Here is an 18,812-nt window from a genome sequence, read left to right as displayed (position 1 = left end):
ATTTGAAGAGAGCTATACGGAGTAATGATAGCAGCTTTATCAGCTGTATAAACTTGGACATGCAGCAGCACCGGCAACACGCAGAACTGTTGTCGACGCCGTCGGCGTTTTGCCCGCGTTCGCTCAAAATGCGTGTGGCGTTGGTGACTGTTGCCGGAGCCTCTGATATAAATAGGCACTTGGTGCCGCAGCTAAACGTCGCCTCCCTTCCCTCCCCCTCCCCCCCCTCCCCCACGGCCTTTCGCGCGTCGGAAGAAGGCACGTTTGCTCTACATATATGGTGATTGTAGAAGAGGAAAGAGTCGCCTACTTCTGCAGCCCTTAAGGGAGCACAGCGCAGAACGCGCGTTTGTTCTCCGCCGTGCGTTCACTCCCCGTGAAAGTGCGCGTCCCTCGCGCCCTTTCACTCGCACATACAGCGTTCGGCGCGCGGCGACGATTTCATCTCCATTGACGTCATACGGAACCTCACGGCGACGGCGACGCCGACGCAGAAATCTGCTTTTGAGTGTCCATATAATTGCTATCGCAATAAAAATGTAGGCAGGCCATTGTTACGTGTTTGATGATCCACGCCACACGCTCATTCACACTGCACGAGAAGGTTTGCAGGGGAAGTGCACTACTTCCGAATATAACAAAATCACATGCGACAAAGGCCAGACAGTTATAGTTCCTTTGCAGCAACTGCAATGTTGCACATGCAAACCTGCAAGCGAAATTGAACCACGTGAAAAAGGCTTATGCAGTATGAATGCTGGCTGGCCCTGGGTACCTCAGGGAGGTCTCCGGCAAGCGGCTTGTGTGTTTCAGCTGAGGGACAGTTCTGCAGCAGCTGCTTGAGGAGCACGTTCTGCTTGCCTCCAGTGGACCCCTCAGGCTCTTCAACAGAACCCTCGCATGCTTTCACAACGGGGCTCTCTTCCACAGCGGCAGCCGCTGGTGGTGCATCTGCACAGGGTGAGGAGGAAGGTAAATTACCTTAAATAACTAAACTGGCATGACATTTCTGACTTTTCATTTCTTGGGCTCTAAATTGTAGTCCTACACCTTGAAACCCTGGAAAAAGCACTGAAAAGCCTCATACCACCTTACACACCTCATTTATGTGATTACAAGGTGGTCATGATTATAAAGCAGGGGCACAATTGGAGGGACCCAAGAAAAAAAAAAACAAGTGTGCACACCAATATAAGGCGATATAGAGTAGCCGACGGATTATCGAGACTCGGCGGCGATCACCTGAAATATTGAATTACTAACACAGCCAGAATGCAAAATGGCGACCATGAAATAGGGGGGAAGGGAGCTTCAACATGCAGAGTGCAAGGTTATATGCAAATTTTGCCTTCCGGTGTGGCTTCACGGCAGTGCTAATTACTTTCTTAGCAGAGTGGCTTTACGGCAGTGCACGCCGTGAAGCCACACTATAAGGCGAAATTCGTGCTGCCATGACAGTGAAGCCACACTTAAAAGGCAAAATTTGCATATAAGGCAGGGGGTGACTTCGAGGCTAAGAATTCTGGGGAAAAAAACCTCGCCTTATATTCGAATAATACGGTAATTTACTTTAATAGCCGTTCTACAAACAAGTTCCAATATTGTTTCAAAGGAGGTGTATGTGTCATGATGTCATGGTGCAGAAGGTTGTCATATGGGAGCAGGATGTCATGATGTTTTGGCACTCGCTCTGGTTCACTTGGCTGCCTGCTATAACAAGTAAATTTAACTTTTTTGTTACTTTTACATTACGTGTTAAAGGTTGCCTTAAGCACAAGCCTTTTACGGGTTACATACACACTAACCACAATTTATCTTTACATGCAGCACACCAGCAGCGGCAAACTTGGAACAGGATAGACTGACAAACAACACATTTTTTTTAGACCACAGTTACTTTTTCGCCAAATCTGCTATTGATGTCACGTGCTTCAGGAACTTGTCTGGAATATAAACTTGCTCAAGGCAAGTATACCACTCTGGCGTCCTTTCACCATCAGAAGACTATCAACGGTAGAAATGAAGACCGACAAGTGTAACATTTTCATGAACAGCATTTATTTTTGTTAGAACTTGACGCAATAGTTTTAACATCATAGAACACGCCCCAATTCGTAAACTTTACAGGTAATTTGGGAGAGTCAGCAAGTACGGTTCTCATGGACCGTTTTATACATGCAAGTAAACCTATGTTTATATACCCTTTACGAGTGTATAACACATCAGGTCGGGGTCTGTGAAGAAGTTTCACAAAAACACCCCTGTTTAATGAAGCTGTGCGGTTTTATAGTTTGAGGTAACAAGCAAGAGGCCAGACAGAGCCAGGTGCAATCAATAAATGCTCATGTTATCTATGTACTACTACTGTTGAATGTTTATTGAATGTGAATTTTGAAAAAAGAAAAGAAAAAGAGCTGTTTATTTTTGGCCTTTAAAAAGACACTAACAAGGAAAATAAGCTGGGCTGCATTAGTAAATCACCCTTCCACCAGAATGCAAAAAAAAAAAAAAATCCCCTCGTACTGCGAGATGAGGCTTGGTAAGGCAGAAAACACAGGAACGAAAACAGGTGGCGTTGTCTTAAGTTCCCGCAACAGCTTGGCGAGGTGTCATATATTTTCATGGTGTCTGCTCAGTCCTAGTTAATCGCTTATCTGTAAAGATGAATCAGATTGTGCTCTAAACTTTGTCTCACAAAACGCAGGCAGTGCAGCCAAAGCGACAAGCCTCGGCATGCCGTTTGGGGCCGCGAGTTAAAACCTAGTTCCAGCGCCGTCGTGCACTGTTTGGCCCATTAGTTCCCAACGAGAGCTTTTTTTTGTGTGTTTTATTTCTGTCAAAACGCTTTAACAGCAAAGTATTCATGAACTTTCATCCCGTTTTCAATATTTGTCTTCAATTTTTCATTGCTTAGGCTTAACAACAGCGGCTGCACTGGCTGGTCATGGCCTCCGAGATGATGTGGCGCGGGCGGCGACAAGCATCAGGCGCTACTACATCTCAGAGGATAGCACCTTGTCCTGTCATCTTTCTTGTGTCCGTTGTTTTGCGCTAAACAAAGTAATTATGGATTCGCACCTAACTAGCCTGCCAACACATTGTCAGAGGCTATAGTATACAAATGTTTGCTCCGCGGCAGAGGAACAAACTGCTTTCACATTATCGCACTCCTAATTGGCTCATAGCCATTGTAGCCTCCACTTTGCTGCCAACATACTGTGAGACAGAGTGAAGCCCAATGACAGAATTTGGCAAACTTCAAAACAGTTACTGAGCCACATTGGCCCAAGTATGAGAAAATAATTGGAAATCTGTGACATCACACAGATGTACCGGTGCCAAGGTGTCATTGCGAAGTATTAAAAATGAAACTTTGACCTTGATTTTCTCTTCCAATAACCAAATTGTTACAACAAAATCAACGAAAATAAGAGTTTCGAAAGAATACCTGATCAGAACTGAGCAAGTGCTTCTATTTAGTGTCCCTTTACAGGCATGGAAAAATGTTGGTTACACATGTTACTGCGTAATGACAACCTAGTTAAGTCTACATGCACAAACTTTATAGACATTCGGCTGCATTTCCTTTTCTTTTCCTTCTGAATACTTCTCACCCTTTAGATCTGATGCCATATTCTGGTCTTACTTTAATAAAGCCGCTCCTGCAGAGTAGCATCAGCATGTATTATGAGCCTCTAAGAACAAGAACCGTACCACATTAATTAAAGCAACCAAAATGCACAGCTACACCTCAGCAAAGCAATGTTCTTGGGCAAGTTGGCCCGTGTTCATGAGGACTCATCCCGTTGTCTTCCTTGTCTCCGCACTTTTTTCCTGCTTGTCTTTTTTTCCCTTTCGTGAACAGCCATGCCTGTGCGCCGAATTTCACTAAAGGTTGTATCATCAGCCAACAGCACCTCTCCTGCCTTTTCTCCTAAGGCTCCACCAGAGAGCTGCCATACCTGAATCCAAGGCGGCCATCGTGCCAGGTTCCACTTTGATCGTCACCGGAGGTGCCGCCGCAGCGGTCGCTGCAGCTGCGGGGCTGGCTGTCGGGCTGGCTGACAACCTGGTGCTGTCGGTGGCCAGTGCCCCGAGGAGGGGACTTGCCACGGGAGCGGCGATGGTGGCAGGTGGGGTGGCAGCGAGAGGGGGGTTCTGTGTCTGTTCGGGAGGAGGAGGAGGGACATCATCGCAAGGAACATTACTCTCATCATGGCTTGCCACCGCCTCAGCCTCCACCGCCTCAGCCGTGCTGGCTGGCCGCCCAGCGCTCTCTTTCTCCTCTTCTGGAGGAGCAACCTCTTCGCCATTCTCGTCTTCTGACTCCTGTTCCCAGTGCAAGCACGGACGGAAACGTGGGGGCAGAAGAGAGAAACACGAGGGGAAGGGTGCCGGAAACAGGAGGATTGACAGGGGGAGAGAAAAGGAGCACAGAGGAAGAAAGGAAAGAAAAAAAAGAGAGAGAGAGAGACATGCTTGTAACCACCACACATGCACAAAACAATCAGTATGCAAGACGAAACATTCCACCCCGTTGAGGCATCTGCAACCAACTTGTTGCCTCGATAATGTAACTTGCAATCAACTACAGTAACCACATTATTTAAGTTGGGAGCCTGGTCTTTGGTGAACTTTTTAAAAATGTAGAAAAATTTCAGATAGGTGTTCATTTTATGTGCTTATTTCGAATATGCCATCCATTCTTGTTTATCACATTTGATTCTAATTTTGTGCAAGCTTCCTTTACTTAATTTCCTGAAAGGTTATCAAAAGTTTAGTTCTTCAGATTTTGCTAAACAAGGCATCAATGGCTTTTAAACATGATTCAAGAAATCCAATAGCTCCAACCTCAGTGCTCTGTTTAACCCTGTAACAGGAGTTGTAATATTTCAAAGGTGACACTAAGAAAAGTGTTTTTCTAGAAGTTTTCATAGCCTCACAACTCCTGTTCTCTTAAAGCCAGTGATAGCATGTTTAGAAAATAAAGTAAAACAAGCTTGCATAAAATTAGAACTAAATCATACAAACAAAAAGGGACCTCATATTCGAAATAAGCATATAAAATTAATGCATCTACAGCTTTTCAGCACCATAACTCTCAGAATAAATAGTTATTAAAAACTTTTGGTCTAAGACTAGGCTCTTTCTTAACTATGCCATCACACACAGAACACCACCCACAACCAAGAAGAGATAAAAACTGGGCAAGCAATAAAGGAGAGAGAGGATGAAAAATATTTCACTCAACATTTACCGAACATGCTCCCCGTGCTACCATGACACCGTGCAATGTTCCAACATTTGATAGTAATCTTCTAGTCAATTGTAAATTACATTTGGCTACTTGTGACAGGCAACAGCCAAGACCAGTCAGGGCACGAGTTGCAGACACTGATGTACCGCACATAACATACAACTCAAGATACTGTAATAATCTGCATAAAACATGTGAGCTCACATATAATGCGGGAGGTAAAAATTAGAAACCACTAAAGAATAACCCCTGCGAAACGTTTTGTCTGCAAATTGAAAGTTTCAGCATCGACAAGGCAATTATTTGATGAAGCCTTGCATTTTCATGTCAGCGCAAGCTCCTGGCCATCCAGAGAAATCACTCAATGCGGCTGACAATGATATGAATGCCAGTTTTGTTCCTGATGCTCACAAGAACTTCCATTTCACAATATTTTCAAATCAAAACGGTGAGTGATAATGTACAACAGATCAGGAAAACACAAAATGCAAACTTAATGTGCGAGTAAATTAAAAAAGAAAAGGGGTAAGAGAAAAATGAGAACAACACATTGCATTACAAACACAAACCAACACAAAACAAAACAATCAAAAAGTGTGTTTTTCATTTCCTCACATAACGATTGCACACCAAACTTGCTGACGTGAAGTAGGAGACACATGGTATGATTTGACGCCCGATAAGGCGTCCCGACGCATTTAGCCATGCCGTAGCACCAGATCAGATGCCTGGCGTACACTAAAAGTAGGGGAGACACGGCCTGATTAGACTTCTAATACAGCGTCCGACGCGCCGAAACAGCAGCCGGATCCGAGGCGTTTTGCCGTGCCGTAGAGCCAGATCAGACGCTTGGCGTGAGACAGAAGGTTGTTCTAGAACCTTTTTATGAGTGGAGCGATTGGGCCTTTCCGTCTGACGCGTTTTGCAGCACCAGTAGGTGGCGCATTCGCTGACAATTGAAGGTACATTGCAGTAACGCATGTCGAGCGCTAGAGCACGGCCTGTCTGGAACGCGCGATCTGGCGTCTCAGCAGACACCTGCCCCAGACCAGCCACGAGTAGAGCTATGGTTTGGTAGATGTGTTCAATAACTAGCGATGTTGAATAGATGTGTTCAATAGACACGCGGGAACGGCAGCCGGACCCGAGGCATTTTATGTGCCGCAGCACTGGATCGGATGTGGGCGTCCGATACAATGTTCGACGTGTCAGATCCGGCTGGCATTCCTGCGAACGGAAACCATATCGCATTGTGCATCTCCTGCTTTTTAGAGGTGGCCCCTGAAAAAAAATCACTACAAGTTTAACCCTGCATTAAAAATGCACCCCGCAACTTTGTGCAAATTTTTCAAAAAGATAAGTGCATGCATTGTGTGAATAAATACGGTAAGTATATGCAGGCTATCAATGTCATTTCTTTTTGCCTTAGAACGAACTAGGCTTTCATTTTGGTTGACCTGCCCCGTTCCTTGCAACAGCATGTAACAAAGCTTGAATACATGAATCAGCAAGTAGATGTGAAGGCTATTCCACAAATCTACGGTTGGCTTCACCAAACACAGTCGCACCCAGTACCGATAACACTACAGTATTTCTATACTCCACCTCTTAACATGCTTCCAGAGAATAACTGAAAGGTACTGATGAAATAAACTATTAAGTGGCCTTGCCAAAAGAACCAAGGAACGTCATTATGGCTTTAGTTACTTTAAGAGTGTCTTGTTTGTGTACCCAGGCAGAAAATCGTTGAACACACCACAGAGTCAGGCTAGGTACACACCGTCTGTGGTGTGTACACACACTGAGAAGGGAATACACCACACAGAAGAGATGCACTGGTATAAATTAACCTTGGAAAAGAATGTCATGCAATGGTAAACAAGAGCAATGACAACATGTAAAAAATTTTCCCTATCTGCTCACTCAGCCACCAGTAGCGTTAATCCCAGTGCTGATCCCAGTGCTAATCCAAAGGCTAATCTTGTACACGTAAGTACCATATTTACTCACATAGTGAACGCACTTTTTTTCCCAAAAATATGCGCAAAGTTGGGGGGGGGGGGTGTGTTAATTATGTGGGGCAAAATTTTCAGCAATATTTTTTCTGCGGCCACATCTAAAAGTGCCGCCATTTCACCTGAAAGGTGAACCATTGATTGCAATTGTAAATGCGTAGGCAGCTACACGAAGGTAATAGTTTTATAGACTGTATAAACTTGCAAACATTCGCTAACCATGTAAATTAACAAGCATAGTGTCAGCGCGCAGGCACACATGAACACATCACACTCGATGACCATGGACACTCGCTGTAAAAACGTTGGCGTGAGGAAGCACGGCAGCAACAGTGACCGAAGTGACCTTCGTGCTGTGTATTGCTTCAACACAAACTGAGAGGTGAGAACAGAGGACGCACTAAAGTATAAGCGTCGTCGCACTGCTAGACTCGGCCCCCCAATGCAGATCGCTTTCAAGATAAGGCGAGCACGGCTGCGCAGTGTGCAGTTGCTGCACCACCCCCTCCCTCCCCTACCCCCTACGACATGCGCGCAACGGAATACAGCGCATTTCCTCCCTCGAATGCGGGAGATTGAGTGCAATCATCGGCGCCAACGGCAAAAATGTGCCTGGAGTGTCCATATAATTGCTATCGCAACAAAAGTAGGAGACACACGGTACGATTTGGCGTCCGATTGATTCGGCGTCTGATACAGTGTCCGATACAATCGTATGCGCCGGACGCCTCATCAGACACCGAATCGTACTCCAACTTCACGGCAGCAAGTTCAGGGTGCATTTATTATGCGAGGAAAAGAAAAAAACACACTTCTTTAGTGGAAAAGTGGGGGGTACATTCATTATGCGAGTAAATACAGTACCTAAGCAGTAAGTTCAATTGGTAAAGCATGCAGAAAGCTATCTTTTCAGCAGCTTTCATTTCCCTTTACTTTATTATTTTCTTTATTTCAATTAGACATAACAATTAACTTCCCCTATGCTTTCTCTGGCTTCACTGGTTGTTTCCTTGCAGAGTTGTAACTAACAAGAAGATCAAGCCCCTCAAATATCCTTATTCTCGTCGCTCGCGCTGTTCAGAGCATTAAAAGCTTCTCACAAGCAATCACCATCCTTATCACGACACATATATAAAGCAACACAATAATTAATTTGTTAAGCCTCTTTAGTCACTGAAAAGAAAGCAGGCAAACAAACCTCATACTATACCTTCATGGTGAAACAGCACTACAAAAAAGACGAGAGAAGAACACAAGGACGAGCGCTCGTCCTTGTGTTCTTATCTGTCCGTGTTTTTGTAGCGCTGTTTCACCATGAACGTATTGTACCAACTAGCTTGCACCCAGATCCTATTAACTCAAACTATACTCGCAGACGAGAAAGTGCAAGAATTGGGTTGAAGATGAATATGCAGAAGACAAAAATAATGTTCAATAGCCTGGCAAGGGAACAAGAATTCAGGATCGCCAGTCAGCCTCTAGAATCTGTAAAGGAATATGTTTATCTAGGTCAATTACTCACAGGGGACCCTGATCATGAGAAAGAAATTTACAGAAGAATAAAATTAGGTTGGAGTGCATACGGCAGGCATTGCCAAATCCTGACTGGGAGCTTACCACTGTCGTTGAAAAGAAAAGTGTACAATCATTGCATTCTACCGGTGCTAACATACGGGGCAGAAACTTGGAGGTTAACAAAGAAGCTCGAGAACAAGTTAAGGACCGCACAAAGAGCAATGGAACGAAAAATCTTAGGAGTAACGTTAAGAGACAGGAAGAGAGCGGTGTGGATCAGAGAACAAACGGGGGTAGACGATATTCTAGTTGACATTAAGCGGAAGAAATGGAGCTGGGCAGGCCATGTAATGCGTAGGATGGATAACCGGTGGACCATTAGGGTTACAGAATGGATACCAAGAGAAGGGAAGCGCAGTCGAGGACGGCAGAAAGTCAGGTGGGATGATGAGGTTAGAAAATTCGCAGGCGCAAGTTGGAATACGCTAGCGCAAGACAGGGGTAATTGGAGATCGCAGGGAGAGGCCTTCGTCCTGCAGTGGACATAAAATATAGGCTGATGATGATGATGATGATGATACTCGCAGACAATTTTCTGTGACAACAAAGGGAAACCTACAGAGGCAGAGCTTTTGTATGTGTTACAAAGCGAAACTCTGCGATGAAATTTGATGACGTCAGTGCTGCTGCCAGCATCCAAAAACGAGCACGCAAGTGCATCAGAATTGGTAGAAATGCTATGTTGCCGTTAATGAGTGGCATGCAACACCAATACCATCTTCCATACCATCACGTTACAATCGATGCCCTCGATCGTAACGCACACCCGGTTTCCGTGACCAAAAGAGAGGGGAAAAAATCCTTTATACTAGCATGGGTTCTCAAAGTGGGTTCCGCAGGCCCCTGCTCGGGGTTCCGCGAGCCACTGATAAATTTTCCCTGGTCCCGCTCCCGACAAGTGTCTAAAACGGCGAACACGAGGTGCGCTTGATCCAAAGAACCTCCATTACCCATGCCCGAGTGTCAAAAAGCACATCACAGTGCGTAACAGCAACGCGCGAACTGCGCAATAAATACGCAAGCAGCTTGTAGCCACCCAACCTCTGAGAACGGGCAGCGTGCCTAAGCTTTCGCACTTGAATCTCACTTGAATCTCGGAGGCCGTAACTTACCACCATGCGCCTTTCTCCTATTTGTAGATAGGGGTAGGTGCCGATAGCGTGCGCACTGACCTATACGTTGAAGGGGAAAAAAAAACGAAAAAAAAAAAAAAAAAAAAACGCGGAGCACCGCAAATGCGCGCCGCAGAAGAGCAAGAACGGCGTAGCGTCCAACCGAAACGAAGCGGCGCAGTCCGCATCGCCGTGGTCCTCAGCGGCAATCGTACGCGGCACGTGACTGACAGCAACGCCGAAGCGCTTCGTGCCTAATTGTGCCTTTAAAGCCTTTATTCTTGCGTTTATCGCCGCGCGTAACACCGCGTTGGCGGCTAGCCGCGTGCCTCCGTAAGTGCGTAGTCGCTATCTCTGATCGCGTCGATAACCACCGCAGTTTCGTCCGCAGCGGTTGCGGCAAATAGTAGTTTCGTTTTCACTCGATGCGCGCGTCGGTGCGTGCCTTCACAACTGCGTATCGCCTCCCATGGCAGCGTCGATAGCGACCGCAGTTTCGTCCGCACTTCTTGCAGCGAAAGGTAGTTTCGTTTTTGACTTGGTGCGTGCGTCAGCCGCCTGCCTTCTGAACCGCAAGATCGCCGTCCATGATCGCGTCGATAGCGGTCGCGGTTTCGTCGACAGCGGTTGCGGCAAGCAGTAGTTTCGCTTTTACTCAGTGCAAAGCTGTCGAAGATAAAAAGCACCGGCTACATCGCGATGGACGGACAATTTGTTGGCGAGCTGAGTGGCGAAAAAATAACCGAGATGTATGTGCGCCCGTTGGTGCAAAGCGCGTCTCAGATGAAAACGCGCGCCGCGAAGGAGTGTCGCGAGGCCTTCGCCGCTGCTAGCCCTAATCAGTCATGAGATGAAGAGAATTTCAGCTTCCGCACTGGTCTTGTGCTAAATAGAAACAAGATTTGCCGATTCATTGAGTAAATAAAAGCGTGTTGACGTATTGCAGCATTTGTTTGTTTTCTTCATACCCTCGATAATTCGGTTAAATCAGGCGGGGTTCCTTGGCACTTTATGGAGCTTAGCAGGGTTCCTCGGGATGAACGTACCTGAGAACCCCTGGCGTAGACAGCTACACGAAGGTAATAGTTTTATCGACCGTATAAACTTGCAAACATTCGCTAACCATGTAAATTAACAAGCATGGTGTCAGCGCGCAGGCACACATGAACACACCACACTCGATGACCATCTCGCTGTAAAAATGTTGGCGTGAGGAAGCACAGCAGCAACAGCGTGCTGTGTATTGCTTCAACACAAACTGAGAGGTGAGAACAGAGGACGCACTAAAGTATAAGCGTCGTCCCACTGCTAGACTCGGCCCCCCAATACAGATCGCTTTCAAGATAAGGCGAGCACGGCTGCGCAGTGCGCAGTTGCTGCACCACCCCCTCCCTCCCCCACGCCATGCGCGCAACGGAATACAGCGCATTTCCTCCCTCGAATGCGGGAGATTGAGGCGCAATCATCGGCGCCAACGGGAAAAATGTGCCTGGAGTGTCCATATAATTGCTATCGCAACAAAAGTAGGTGACACACGGTACGATTTGGCGTCCGATTGATTCGGCGTCTGATACAGCGTCCGATACAATCGTATGCGCCGGACGCCTCATTAGACACCGAATCGTACTTCAACTTCACGGCAGCAAGTTCAGGGTGCATTTATTATGCGAGGAAAAGAAAAAAACACACTTCTTTAGTGGAAAAGTGGGGGGTACATTCATTATGCGAGTAAATACAGTACCTAAGAAGTAAGTTCAATTGGTAAAGCATGCAGAAAGTATCTTTTCAGCAGCTTTCATTTCCCTTTACTTTATTATTTTCTTTATTTCAATTAGACATAACAATTAACTTCCCCTATGCTTTCTCTGGCTTCATTGGTTGTTTCCTCGCAGAGTTGTAACTAACAAAAAGATCAAGCCCTTCAAATATCCTTATTCTCGTCGGTCGTGCTGTTCAGAGCATCAAAGCTTCTCACAAGCAATCACCATCCTTATCACGACATATATATAAAGCAACACAATAATTAATTTGTTAAGCCTCTTTAGTCACTGAAAAGAAAGCAAGCAAACAAACCTCATACTATACCTTCATGGTGAAACAGCGCTACAAAAACACAGACGAGAGAACACAAGGACGAGCGCTCGTCCTTGTGTTCTTATCTGTCCGTGTTTTTGTAGCGCTGTTTCACCATGAACGTATTGTACCAACTAGCTTGCACCCAGACCCTATTAACTCAAACTATACTCGCAGACAATTTTCTGTGACAACAAAGGGAAACCTACAGAGGCAGAGCTTTTGTATGTGTTACAAAGCGAAACTCTGCGATGAAATTTGATGACGTCAGTGCTGCTGCCAGCATCCAAAAACGAGCACGCAAGTGCATCAGAATTGGTAGAAATGCTATGTTGCCATTAATGAGTGGCATGCAACACCAATACCATCTTCCATACCATCACGTTAAAATCGATGCCCTCGATCGTAATGCGCACCCGGTTTCCGTGACCAAAAGAGAGGGGAAAAAATCCTTTATAGTACCGCGCACCTCATGCTTTCATACAGAAATTCAACTATCGCTCAACATTTACTCTCAATACACTGTTGCGATGAACAAAGAAGTCCCAGTTTCGCCCGAAAGGGGAAGCATCATCCAAAGAAGTCCCAGTTTCGCCCGAAAGGGGAAGCATCGATTGCGACAGCAAATTAGCAGGCAGCTATACGAAGTAAGGATAGTAGTTTTATCGGCCGTATAAACTTGTAATCATTCGCTGTTTAACTAAATTGGTAGACTAATGCCTAAGCACACGTACTACCGCACCTGGTCGAAGGTACGGGAGCTAAGCTCGAAGTGCTTAGGAGGCGGCCATATTGAAATGCCGATGCCGATATGGCAGCGCAATTAGGGTCGTACTCCTGAGCGGTGGGATCAGATTTGAATGAAGGGAGGGGGAAAGGTCACGCCCGCGGAGGCAAGATCATCGGGCCGAGGGATGCAGGCCCAACTCGCGCACGCCAAGCGTGACACCGGCGCTTCGCATTCCGTCGTGGCGGAGAAGGTGCTTCCGGTTGCTGCTCGCGCAAAAATGACAAAATTTGGGGCGAAATCTCTAGGTTGTCGGCGGGGAAATATTCGTTATTTCGAGGGGGTCTCCCGCTGCCACTTTGTTACGCAGAGGTCTCAAATACATGTGCTTCAATGGAGTAACGGCGAGGAACAGAAAAACGTCGTTACATCCAGGAATTCGTTATATGGAGGTTCGTTATTAAGAGGTTTAACTGTAATATGAAAGGGAACACCTGAATGGCTTTCAAGAGGGCCATAGTGGCTTAGCACACAAGTCTCACATAAAAATGTTCAATGAGACTAAAGTACGACAAAGAAGTTACTTGCTGTTACTTACTTACATTGCTGCTTAAAACGAACTTAGTATTCCTACTCATATTGCTCCCACCTGTACTTACGGTCCCCAACTTCATCTGAATGAAATAAAAGCTACATTAAAGACTGCCATGCTGGCCTGTTCTACTACTATTGCAGAAGCAGCATGACCTCTACATCAGCACACAATGGAGCCAGTTTGCCAACCAGCAGAACACCGTGCATCATATTTTTCCGCACATAACCCGCCACTGTAATTTACAATCTCCCTTACAACAGCACGGAAAGAAAAAACAAAAAATCCGCTCATACCACCCATGGAAATAAGTGGATACGACAACGCTCCGATCTTAGAAAAACTGTTTCCATTCGCGAATGCACAACTTTTACACGTTTTATCTTTGGCCAGCGGCTCTGTTCCCCCCTCTTTGGCGATGCTGCTGTTGAACGCAGCTCATCATGATCGGAGTTCTAATTTGCGGGCACAGCGTGCACTATCTGATAATTACTAAATGTGAAATGGTGACCCGTAAAAAGGAAAAGAATGGGCAACCATGAAGGAGGGGTGAAGGGGGCTTCAACACGCAGGGATGGGGAAGGGTGGGGTTCCTTAGGAAATAACAAAACTTTGAATGGCGGGGAACCTTGCCATGTAGTGTGGGTTCACGGCAGCGTGCGTCGTGTTGCCGTGAAGCCACACCTAAAGGTGAAATTCACATATAACCCACGCCCCGACTTAAATGTTACATTTAAAAGATTTTTTGGTACAGGCTATACAATAAAATCTTGATAAACGGAAATCGCTTAAATGGAATTGCCTCTTAAACGGAACAGTCGCCTGTAACTTGATTGGTTTTGCATTCAGATAATGTAAAAAAACTTTTGGTAATCACAACTAAAATTTCCACGTCACTGTGTAAACGGAACCGAAAATGAAACTTCTTGTCAGACCCATTGCCATGTGCATCAGTTTTTTCCGGTTCAGGCTGTTTAGTTTTTGTTTTTAGCCTTGTAAGCCTCATCTCGTTGAAAGTCAGCGGTGTTAGCGCAACAAATGCAACACTGCAGTTCTTGTTTTAATAGTTCGGTCTCGGTTCAAGTCACCGAGGTTACAGGGCTTAGCCCCCGCTGCCTCGTTCGTGCCGTCGTGGTGCCATTCGTGCTTCACGGCCGCGTTGGCGTCTTCTAACTTTGATGGCTCGTAAGCCCTCGCGAAGTTGAGGCCTAGCCTCCGTTGTTTCAATGGCGGTAGAGAAGTGTGCACACTATGCGCTTATGTTAGAAAAGAAGATGGACATCATTCTTGACTTCGAAAGCGGCTCTTACATGAAGTCGGCGCTCGCGACAAAGCACGGCATCCCAAAAAGCAGCTTAACAAGGATCCTGCACGACAAGGAGAAGCTACAGGATGCCTTCAAAAGTTCGCGATTCGGGCCCCAGAGGAAGCGTCTGCGACAAGGCGACCACGAAGGACTGGAGAAGTGTCTCGTGTTGTGGTTTAGGAGAGCCCGGAGCCACAACATTCCCATCAACGAACCACTAATCCGTGCCAAGGCAGAAGAGTTTGTCCTTCAACTCGAAATAACAGACTTTTTGTGCAGCAAGGGCTGGCTGACAAGGTTTAAGAAGAGAAACGGCCTCGTTTTCCGCACCATTGCAGGAGAAGCCGCAGCAGCTGATGCGACAGTGTGTCGCGACTGGCGTGCAGGGCGGTTTCCGGAGATCATGCGTCAGTTCAAGGACGATGATGTCTACAACGTAGATGAAACGGCGTTTTTTTTAAGCTCCTGCCAATGAAATCGACCACTTTCAAAGGTGAAACATGCACAGGTGGCAAACTCAGCAAAGAAAGGCTAACTGTTCTTGTAGGAGCGAACGACAAGTTGAAGTTGCTTGCGATCGGGAAATCCAAAAATCCTCGCTGTTTTAAGGGCACAACTAATAGTATGCCCGTGACTAACGAAACGAACTCAAAAGCGTGGATGAAGCAAGCCCTCTTCAGCAAATGGCTGCACACCGAGGATGTGCGATTTTCGTGGAAGAAGAGGAAAGTACTTTTCCTTGTTGATAACTGCCCTGGACATTGGACTGTAACAGGACTGAAGTCGATTCAGTTGGAGTTGCTCCCGGCCAACACCACGGCACTGTTGCAGCCCATGGATCAGGGACTTATTCAAGCCCTGAAAGCCCGCTTCCACAAGGGTCTTCTGCAGAGGGTGCTGGTGTGTATGAACCAGAATAAGGAATACAAGGTGGACATTCTTGGCGCCATTCACCTTATTGCCGATGCCTGGAGGCAGCTGACTGCTAATACTATAGCAAATTGCTTTAGGCATGCAGGATTTTTTTCAAGTGACCAGACACCCGACTTGCAGGATGTGCCTGAATGTGACAATGAAGATGCCCTTGAGAGGCAGGAGGTAATAGAGCAGTGTGCTTTAAAGGAAATCCATCTGGACTTTGATGAGTACATGCACATCGACAGTGATGTTGCGACTTGCCCCGAGAATACGGTGGAGAGCATTGTTGCTGAGGTGTGTGATGAAGAGGAAGATGATCCAGAAGAGGAATCTGAAGGAGTAGCTACCGTGGAGCCTACCACACTTCAAGGAGCAGAATCAGCTGTGCAGTATCTCAAAATTTTTTTTCAGAAGGAACCGGGATCCAAAGCTTAAGTGCCATGGAAAAAACGATCCTAAAGATGCAGTTGAAAGGACTCAAACAAAGCAAAATTGGTGCATTTTTAAGTGCACAGTGACTAATTGTTGCCAAATAAACTTTGTGAGTACTGTGCCAAAACCTCTTGCAGTTTTCTTGCTTTCTAAATAACTATCAGGTACATTCACCTTCTAGTGCTTAGAGTTCCATAAAATGGTATTAAAAGAGTGTACACACATAACTCTGCACTTTTGCACATCTCTCTCAGTAAACGGAACTCCTGCTAAATGGAAAAAATTTTTTCGGTCCCTTGAAGCATCTGTTCGGACTTCTGCTACAGTGCTTATTTCATGCTTAAAAGTAATAAGCAAATGTTCATGTCACAACCTGGTGTATTCAAGCTAGAAAATAGACAAAGGCTTCTGGTCGCTGACCAAGTCAAAAGTTAAACGACATTTCGGAATACATATAGGTTCCTTGTTCACAATGTAGTAGACATAAGCTCACCAGTGTATGCAGAACATCCTGTACGCAACACATGACATAACCTATACTGATACTGTCAATACACATGATACCGTGAACTAGAGGAATGGCACCTTGCCCCAAGTTTAATCTCAATCATTATATCACATGTTGGGTACTTGAACTGACGATGACCTTATGTCTACAGCACTGCAAATAAGGAAGCCATATGGGTTTTGAAATGTGAAATAATGGTTTACTTGGTCAGGGAGCAGAAGTCTGTTATTCCCAATATGTTACCTGACAATATGAATTTTCGTAGAACTGTTGACCACATTTTCAAGCCAGCAGCATGAAGCAACAGCCAGCATGATTCGACTTGAAAGGGAAGAACCTTAGCGCTGCATGAGCGGCAATGTCTCACCTGCTTCTGGCAAGGAGCAAGGCAGGGCGAAGGTGTCGACCGTGCTTCCTGCTTGATCACAACAGTTGTGGGTGGTGGCGGGGTAGGCGGCATGGAAGGGGGCACCACAGTCAACACCTCCTCCTTGATGGCCACCACTTCCGAGCTTCGGGACCAACGCAGGGATGCGCTGTGGGGAGCGCACACGGCACTGCTAACGGAGGGCGGCGGCGTTGGGGGCACTGGGTGCATGCGAAGCATCAGAGGGGGTGTGGTAGCACCCGCGGGAGGCATTGGCTCTGTCTTCACAGTCAAGGGCTCACAGCTGACCAATGGGGGAGATGGTGAGAGCTGCACAGAAACAAACACGGTAATGGTTATGAGTTGTGGGGATTGAGGTGCGCCCCGGCACCTTTGTGCGGGCATTCACCTGTTCTGTCATCCCTACGCCTCTCCCTTTCCACCCACGACGGTTGTCGGTGGCGGCACTCCACTCGCGGTGATTTGCGGCGGTGGCACTAGCACTGCCAGTCGCCGCCAGTGATGGGCAAAGCAAGTGTAGGAGAGATTTCTCTGGGATAGCACTGGTTACGCAAACGTTTTCCTCTCGTCCGGCCCCTTTGCGTCTTGGACTCGAGGTCGCCTATGGTGCCTTTGCACATACGGCAAGTGCATACCTTGTGTTGGTCCTTTCTGGACGCTAAGCCAAAGAGCAGTGCCTAGTGCTCACGCGTGGTCATACTACGCCGAGCCACACTTCTCGGAAGCCGAAGCCGAAGGAGATTGCCGGAGCAAACGGCATAGCCACAGGGACTTTTCCTAGCGGCATGTCACGGGGAGCCATTCTCTCGCAGCGACGTGCTAGTGGTGCCCCGGTTACAATACTTGCCCTTGGCGCGGGAGCCCTTTGAATTCTGCACCGGCCCGGGACCGGGCGTTTGAGCAACGTTGGGTGCTGCCGGAGACAACACACGGTTTCCACTAACTCAGTGCAATACTGTGTTCTCTTGCTTGTAGCCCCCTTTAGCGGCCTGAGCATGCGTGCAGCGGTGCGCTAGAGTACACGAGGCGACGGCAGACGCAGCCCTGTAGCTCGCCAAGCTTGAACCTGCAGTGGTCAGCACTCCTGTGAAATACCAGAACCCCACAGAGTGGCACTGCCGACTTTCACAAAAAAGCGAGCCAACTTCTTAAAGGGGTCCTGAACCACTTTTCATCGAAGTCAAGAAATGCATCTGAAGTTAAAGTAGACTATTTCAGAAATACTTTCCCACAAAAAGTACTTTAATTAATGCAGTCAGAAGAAGCAGAGTTATTCGCAATCAAAGTTCCTGTATGATCTCATTCACTGTGCTCCTGTTCCTTCTTCAATGTCTTGTACTGAGAAGGCTACAGCGGAGCGGGGCCTGCCCACTATGCTCCGCCTACTCAATGTCACCGTGGCGTGCAGTTCAAATCTGATTTTGTATGTTCACGTAGATGCCACTACTTCGATTTTGGCACCTTAGCGAGCTGCAGTGCGCTCAGCCAGTGGACTTGTCGTAGCACGTCGCGGCGGCTGCAGCTACATGCAACTGTGGTGAGTATGTGCGGCGTTTGCTTTGTGCATGGCAGGGCTTGAGTGCACGCTCGCACTCATATGCTGCAGTCTGGCCATGCTACATGGTGCGAACTGGCTTTGTCTAGCACCAGCTTGACCAACGAATGGTAGCCACATACAAATAGCACATTTTGCACAATCGCTCAATACGATGCGTTGTCTAACAAGGCATTTAGTCTAGAGCAACCAGGAGTGAGAGCACGCTGGAAAGCATACGCCTCCTCTGACCTTAAGTTTCGTGGGGTTCGAGGATAGTTTAGTGTTCAAAACTAATAGAAATTAGCGATACCCAATGGCTACGACACTGATAAGCAGTGTGGCCAAAGTTTCAATCCTACGCGAGCGGGCATG

General features: G+C 46.8%; 1 protein-coding gene across 4 annotated transcripts in view; it reads right to left on the bottom strand.

Annotated features, from left to right (window-relative positions):
• LOC119455521 (histone-lysine N-methyltransferase 2D-like) overlaps positions 1 to 18,812 on the bottom strand; it is a 78,970-nt gene that overhangs the window by 48,381 nt on the left and 11,777 nt on the right. For 3 of the 4 annotated variants that reach the window (XM_049668846.1, XM_037716922.2, XM_049668847.1), the window contains exons 6-8: positions 16,883 to 17,212; positions 3,963 to 4,329; positions 776 to 951 (exon numbers count right to left, since the gene is read on the bottom strand). In XM_049668846.1, the coding sequence (XP_049524803.1) occupies positions 776 to 951; positions 3,963 to 4,329; positions 16,883 to 17,212 (873 nt within the window). The remainder of the gene's footprint in view (positions 1 to 775; positions 952 to 3,962; positions 4,330 to 16,882; positions 17,213 to 18,812) is intronic. The other variant, XM_037716923.2, reaches the window with a different exon arrangement.

Source organism: Dermacentor silvarum, chromosome 6 (assembly GCF_013339745.2).
Source record: "Dermacentor silvarum isolate Dsil-2018 chromosome 6, BIME_Dsil_1.4, whole genome shotgun sequence".
Lineage (NCBI taxonomy): Eukaryota > Metazoa > Arthropoda > Arachnida > Ixodida > Ixodidae > Dermacentor > Dermacentor silvarum.
This window is presented reverse-complemented; position numbering and strand designations above follow the sequence as displayed.